Source organism: Chlamydotis macqueenii, chromosome 10 (genome assembly GCF_036417535.1).
Source record: "Chlamydotis macqueenii isolate bChlMac1 chromosome 10, bChlMac1.mat, whole genome shotgun sequence".
Taxonomy (NCBI): Eukaryota; Metazoa; Chordata; class Aves; order Otidiformes; family Otididae; genus Chlamydotis; species Chlamydotis macqueenii.
Genome location: NC_141565.1, coordinates 17,871,863 through 17,879,197, shown reverse-complemented (window position 1 = coordinate 17,879,197; position 7,335 = coordinate 17,871,863). Strand labels below are relative to the sequence as shown.

At 47.5% G+C, this 7,335-nt stretch overlaps 1 protein-coding gene across 1 annotated transcript in view; it reads left to right on the top strand.

Moving 5' to 3' along the window:
* The first annotated feature begins 4,321 nt into the window (after positions 1-4,321).
* FRMD4B (FERM domain containing 4B) overlaps positions 4,322-7,335 on the top strand; it is an 84,575-nt gene continuing 81,561 nt past the window's right edge. The window contains exon 1 of the mRNA XM_086755606.1: positions 4,322-4,513. Within this exon, the coding sequence (XP_086611732.1) occupies positions 4,352-4,513 (162 nt within the window). The 5' untranslated portion in view covers positions 4,322-4,351. The remainder of the gene's footprint in view (positions 4,514-7,335) is intronic.

Sequence of the window (7,335 nt, the reverse complement as noted above, 5' to 3'; positions counted from 1 at the left end):
TTTAAAAGCAGTGTAATCATGTGCTGTGTTGGCATGTAACTGGAGCAAAATGGGAGAAATTTGAAAATCTGCACAGATTTGTTCAGGAAGGAGGAACACAACTGGATTCAGCATGATGAGGTGGGATGGCAGCTGGTTTCTGGTGGGAATTCAGTGGACAACATGGGTACTATAGCTCTTTGTGTCCTGGCATGGACCTCAGAAGTGCTTATCATACTCTGGGGTGGTCTCAGGGCAAATCGGGGCTTGATGGTTTCAACCCTTGGAGTTGAGGTAATAGCAGGTTTCAAAATAGTGATGTGTGCAATGAAACAAGTGTTGCTCATAACCTTGTGTGGGCTATTTCGCTTTTTTTTGGTCTTCACTGAACTTTACTGTTTGCTCTACAGAATATGATAAATACTGGTTGCAATTGTCTAGTCAATATGAGGACAAGTTATGGATTGAAGTGTGTTTCAAAGCACTGGTTAGGACAGATATCTGCTAACCCATATAATTAGGCATTTGGTGAATCTGTACAATAACTCACCTCTTACCGTTGAAGGTTCAGAGCCCAAAAATGATCAAAGCTTTAATTTCATTACCTGCCACTAGGGACTGTGTGTGTGTGTTTTCCTATGTCTAATCAAAAGTCATGTCTAGGGGCTGTACTGCTTTGTAGATATAAGAGGGATATAAGATTGATTCTCTGGTCCGGTGGTCTCACAGGTAGATGAATTCTCTATTCATGTGAACTTCATGTGAGCTGCTTTGAAAAGAAAAGCAGCAATTCAGCTAAGCCTCATGCCATTCATTTTGGCACAGAAGATAATGTACAAGAAAGCCTGAGAATCCACTTGGGATCATCTTTTCCTATTATGTTGGTAGAAAACCTTTCTCTCTTTAATACTCATTATTCTAGAACTAGAATCAATAGTGTTAGGAAGAGCATGAATCTGCCACACATCAATTTTTCTATCTTCTTTTTAAGTGATGTTCTCCTTTAGATTCCTGTTGTGTAGGCTTATTCCTTAGCAGAAATGAATGCCCTGTTGTTCATATGACTGTACATCAAATGGATTTGCAGTAGCTGTCTCTTGTGTTCCCTTGGAAGTGGTACACACATCTACAAAGAGCTTCCCTGAGATATCTATCTTACCTCCACCCCCCATAGAATAGAGATCTGGATGCTAACAGCCTTTGGAAACCATCTGGGTATCCTACTGGCTTTCCCTTGCTGAATTTTCAGTGATCTCTGTTCCGATTATAAGGAGCCTGGGTATTATTTAGGTACTTCAAATTAACCCACTTGCAATCAGGTTCTGAAAGTAGAAGTCGATAAAAGACTAAGATTGATTTGAATGGGCAATTCATCAACTGCATATTAAAACACAAAAATTATTCTAAATTGCACTTAGCTCTTCGCATCATAAACTTTGTTAGCACTGAACACCCACAGAGCAAAAAAGAGCAGTGTCCCAGGTTCAAGGGACAGTGCACCATGGTGTGATTGCTGCCTCACGTCCTTGGGTCAACTGGGAAGGTGAAGTCCATTTGGCACTTGCTTCTTATTTCTTTTACAACCTGCTTTGTCTGCAGAAAGGATGGTAAGATGTGTGTGAAGCTTTGATTCATGCACTGTGAGCTCCCGTGTGGTAGCTGTCTGTGTAGTCTGTGTACCCTAAGGGTGGGAAAAAGGTTCTTGCCTTGCTCTAGCCTACACATAGAGCTCTGACTTTAGGGTAAGGACATAAAGCCTGCACAAGGTAATGGAAATATTGATGGGTGAAGCGGTTGGGAGGGCCTGAGTACGCATGGCTCTGCCTTCTGAGATGGAGCCATCTGAGGCCATCACTCAGGCACACAGTAACTTGTGAAGCATAAAGTGTAACCGTGCAGAACGTGTATGTTCTTATTTAAAGATGCCATGGGTCATAGACAGCTTAAAAAAAAATTCCTTGTGCTGTGATAAAGGGCAAAATCCTCATCCTTAATAATTAGGTGACAAGGAAAACAGGAAGGCATTGAGGACAGCAGGCCCAGAGCAGAAGCGTTTAAACTTTTCATAGTGGGTTGGCTGGATTTTCCTGGCGCAGGACAGGGCCATTCCCTGCACTGTTTCTTTAACTACAAAGCTCCTTTTCTTTTCTTTTAGAAATGGAACTTGAAGATTGGGTTTTCTTTTTTTTTTTTTTTATCTCTGTGTTTAAATGTGGATATGACTTGACCATAACACACAGATGCCTTTGGAGATTTTCCGGGCTGGTTCCTCTCCAAAGCAGCGTTATCTGAGGGAATGGCGATTACTTGCTGCCAAGCCTGGCGCTGGTGCTGGCTTAAGTTATTGGGATAACTCTCTAGAGATTTGTCACTGCTCTCTCCTGGTGGAAAACAAACTTTTCCCATTTTTTGTACATTCATGTTGATGTTTATATCCTCTAAATGCAAAACAGTGGTGATGGGCAACATTGGAGGAGGAGGAAGGGTTCCTTGTGGCCAGAGGCTCTGAGACAACAATATGGCTCTTGGGGTGGGTATGTGGATGCTGGATTTCAGTTGCAGAGCCTGAGTGTTTATTTGCCTCTTGTTATAACAAGTGGTATCTCTCCCTGCACTGTCTCTCTGCAACAGCTTCTAATAACGTTTGAAATATTGTTGTCATTGCTTTCCCCATGTGAAAGCAAGGCTCAGAGATTTAAACTCCCTGGCAGCAGCATAGCCAGTAACCAGCAGCACCAAGAGGAGCAGAGCAGCTCTTGCTTTGTCGTGTGTAAGAGGTAAAAGTGTGATGCTTGGAGACAGGCAAGCCCAAAGCCTGTCTGAAGAGCTACATCGCCCCAGCTACCACACGGGAGCTCACAGTGCATGAGCTCTTGCAGCATCAAGACGGTTGATTAGTATGTAATCAAATGAATTTGTGAATACTTGTGCTGTGCTACAAGCATGCGGGGAATCTTCCTCCTGTGAAGAGCATTTGGGACAGCACTGCCACAACTCCAGCGTAGGGGCTGTTTGCAGGCAGCGCTGTTCAGGAAGCGGTACTACCAGCACCATGGGATTTGGCTGTCCTGTGCAGCCTTTATGCAAGCTGGTCCTGCCCCCTCCTCATCCATTTCATTGCACAAGAGGGATTACTTTTACAGAGCGGCTGGTCTTGCTGATTGTTTTAGCCTAAAATCAGCTCTTTGAGTAGTTTCTTCAGCAAGGTGCTGATGGAGGCATGCGGGGCTCCCACAGCTTCCATCCCAAAAAAGCTCATGAAATGTCAGATCCTCTCAGGGGGTCTTAAAAAGATTAATTGCCCTTTGACTTCCACCCTCCCTTGGCTTTTAATAGGAAAGAGCTCACAAACAAAAGGTGCAGCTTGCTGGCATTAACAGTTTAAGCCCCAGAAGGACAAGATGCTGCTTTAAACTGTCTGTCGAGGCAAGGCTGGAGTCTCTTGTGGGCTATTATTCCAGTGTTTATTTGCTGTGGGCTGTTTGTGAAGAGATCAGCTAGCACAGGCAGCTTTGTTTTTTCTCACACAGCAGGAGCTGGATTAACTGAGTTAGTTTAAGAGCAGAGCAAAATGATTTCTTTAGCGGGTGTTGAGTGTTTAGCCAGTACAACGCAACAACCAAGTGGGAGGTGTGGAGCAGGGAGGTGGCTCTGTGCTGTGGGCATCTGCTGCGATCTGAGCTGGAAGAGAAGCTCCTGCAAATATTTGTGCAGGAGTACTGTGATCTTTTTTTTTTTTTTTTTTCTCCCCCTTTCTTCTACTTGCTGGCTCCCAGAGGTGCTCTTATTTCAAAATAAGATTTCTAGTGTATAATTTGAGCATGGGATCATCTGGGAGAAAACGATGACAGCTCTGTTCCCTGTGTGGCAGATAACGAGGTGTCGGAGGCAGATAGCACGGAGTTCAGCGGGAGCTGCGAGTCGAGCGCCCGCTCCGCCCAGCGTACCGAAGCGCGGCGGCAATCAACGCTGGCAAGCGGTGTTAAAATGGGGTGGTTGTCAGGGCATACGGCAGAAGGGTTAAAATTTAATTAGAAAAAACGTAGCAGTAGCTACTGGAGCTTAACGGAGATTTGTCTAAGCTGCTAAGAAGGACAAGGCGGCTGTGTGAGCTGCTGGTAGGGCTGAGCTACTGCAGCCGCTGGCTCGGCTTCAGGCGCCGCTGGCTGGGGCACGCTTGGGAATCTGCCCAGGAAGCGCCGTGAAAGAAGAGTTTGTTTGAAGGCTTGACCCTGGCTCCGTGCAACACCCCTGCCCTCCGCCTGCCGTATAAAGCCGGGCTGCCGTCATGCCAGGCGTTTGAACGAGGGAGGGAGAGCCAGCGGGAGCCGGCCGGGACGAGGATTTGTGTTTTGCTGACGGAGGAGCTCTCATGGCTTCGGTGTTCATGTGCGGGGTGGAGGATCTGCTGTTCAGCGGCAGCCGCTTCGTCTGGACGGTGACGGTGACAGCACTGAGGAGGTGGTATGCCGCCCGGCTGCGGGCATGCCGACAAGCCCTGCGAGCGTGGTGTGGCCTCCAGGATGTCTACCAGGTAAAACCACCTCCAGTTATTGCTCTAGGTTTTGTAAAACAAACAAAAAAAAGGCATTGTGCCACCTGATGGACACGTGCTTGCTCACCTGTCTGATGCCTTGGTGCTTGCACCCTGGGCGAGGCGGCTGGGATGGGGTGAGGTGAAGAGCATCGTTCCGGAGCTGTGGCTCACGCAGCCCTGGTGTGAGGATACCCAGCAGGCTTATATTCTGAGTGTCTGCCTTACGTTCAGCGTTTGGGGGAGATTTTCTATGTTAAATGTGTCTTTTTCAGCCAGTTTATCTAAAACTGTTTTGGCAGCTGACTCCATGTATCACAGCCCCTTTGGAGCCCCTTGTGCTGCCATCACCATCCTTGTGCTCGGGATCTGTGAGACAGAGCTCAGCTCACAGCCTGCACTGCTGTCGGGCACTGGGAGTGGGATGCTGCCATGGGAGAGACTGCCTGTAGCTTTTCCTGCCACGTTCCTGTGAATGGCAGCAGACTGTAAAGTGAGAGTACCCTGCGTTGCAAAGGGATCGCTACTGGGGGGCTGCAGAGAGTCCTGGAACAACTATTGGGAGGCTCCCCTTCCTGCAAGCAAAAAAAATACAGCACCATACTTGGAGTTATTGTGGTATCCAGTTGCAGTCAGGGTGGTGTCACGCTTCTTGGAGTCTGTTTTTGCTGGCAGTTATTTATTTTTGTCTCACATGCAGGCTTGCGATGTGTGCCCGGTCACAGTGTCAGTGTGCGTGTTTGCGAGCTTACGCTGAATATTTCAAAGCTGCTTCTCCCCTCTCCCTGGTGTTGCAATACAGAGAATGACACAGCTCCTAGCAAACAACTCTCCCAAACCATCAGGATGTAACTTCCATGGGAAAGTCGTGCTGAAAGGACATCTGTGCCTATTTAATCCCAAAGGGATCTGTTGCTATTTGGCTTTAAGGTATGCTCAGGAGTGGGAGAACAGCTTTATGGTGATAAAGTGCTTCCAAGTCCTTGAATGCATCTTGGTATCTTGTACAGATGATGGATGTAAACACTGTCATATGAAATACATGCATCACCTGAGCGGTATGGATTGTGTGTAGTTAGGGAATGCAAGCATCCAGGTGTTGCTGCTCCCCACTTACCCACCTTTACTGACCTGAAGAAATGTGGGATGCAGCCCTGGCTCCCTTCTTTCTCTGTAAATAAAATCCATCTACACCTGTACTGTCTGGGTGTTATTTTTGGAGTCCATTCACATAAAGAGCGTGGGGCTCAGACTGCCTTAGCCCCTTGCTGTGTCCCCACGGAGGCAAACCCCAACCCTCCAGGGCTGGAGTGATGGCTCGGCGGGGACCAGCTCTGACAACAGCTGTATTCAGCCTGTTCGGCTGCAGTTCTCCAATGATTGGCTTGAAGTGAACAGATTTTTTCAAAACAAAGCATGACTGTATCTCTGCCGAAACTTACTGTGTCCCAGTGGCTGTTGGTGGATTAATCTTTTTGTCTTTATGGAAAGCATCGCTGACTTGTGCCTATATCCTAAAGTGGGGATGGGAAAGTGGGTAAAGAGAGGAGACTGGTCCTTCTGTCATCCTTCCAGGTGGCCCTTGAGCCAGTGGGGTGGATGGGGAGTGCCCCTTCCCTGCTCCCCTCTGCCCACAGCTTGTCCCAGCACAGCCAGGCTGCTGGGACCATGCCATGACCTGTTGTTCTGAGCTCACTGCGCTGAGGGTCATACCTGGGAGATGAAACAAGGCAGGAACAAGGTGACTCTCACCTTCTAACATTAGGAATTTCCTAGTGGTAATTCAGGGTGTATTAAAGAGATGGCTGGAAGAATGCCCTGCAGCTCTTCCTTGGGTTGTGTAGCACATTGGTTTTTGTGCTGAGGTCCCAGCTCCTTGCTGTTAAACCACTGGCAGGATCCTGGGTGCAGGACTGAGTGCAGAGCATTAAATGTCATGGGTCTGTTTGGGTATCGGAGCCCTCTAAGAGGTTGAATCAAATACGACATTTCCTTCCTTTTTTTTTTTCCTTAAATCCTTCAAGCTATGGAAACACCTAGAGATGGTAGCTGGATGGCCCCTGCATACAGATGTACTCTGAGCAGCGCTGTTATGCTTGTTCACCTCGGGCTCGGAGCAAAAGAGTGCAGAGCCCTCCGTGGGGTGGTTTCTCTGAGGAGGTGGATGTTGCAGTGTCTGTGGGACTGGGCTCTAATCTTAGAGAGGAGATTTTGTGTCCCATCATAACTATAGATTCTGCGTTATCCTGGGCAAGTTATCTTCCCTCACTGCGCCCTTGTTCTTTGTCTGTAAAATGGGTACAACAACACTCTCCTACCTGCCAGGGATGCTATTTGTTTTAAGTTCTTGCTAGAATAAGTCCTGTAGTTAGTGCAGCCAGATGAAAGCACACTTTTGCCTTGTATTTTTATTAATATTGGCACCTGGACAGGTGCTTAACAAAGCCCTTGCCTACCTTGGCTTCAGCAAGAATGTTCCTATTTCTGTAACTCCCTCACACTCATGTTCCAGGTGTGAAAAATACCACATAAAGGCTGTACATAAAGGCTCTTTTGCCTGAACTTACACTTTTGCCCCCTCTGAGGGCTCCCTGGGCTGCGTGCGGTGTAACAAATCAGGAAATCAGTCAGACCTTTGTCACTGAGCTGTGTGCCAGGCACGTACAGGGAGGAGTGAGGTGATGGGCACTTGCGCTGCTGGTCGGCCCCGGAGGCTTCAGCTCCCTTTGATCCCTATTTGGGGTTCATGTCCTTTTGTGGGTCAGGGGCTATTTTTGGGTGAGCTGGACACTGCTAGCAGGTCTTTTATTATCAGTATGCTG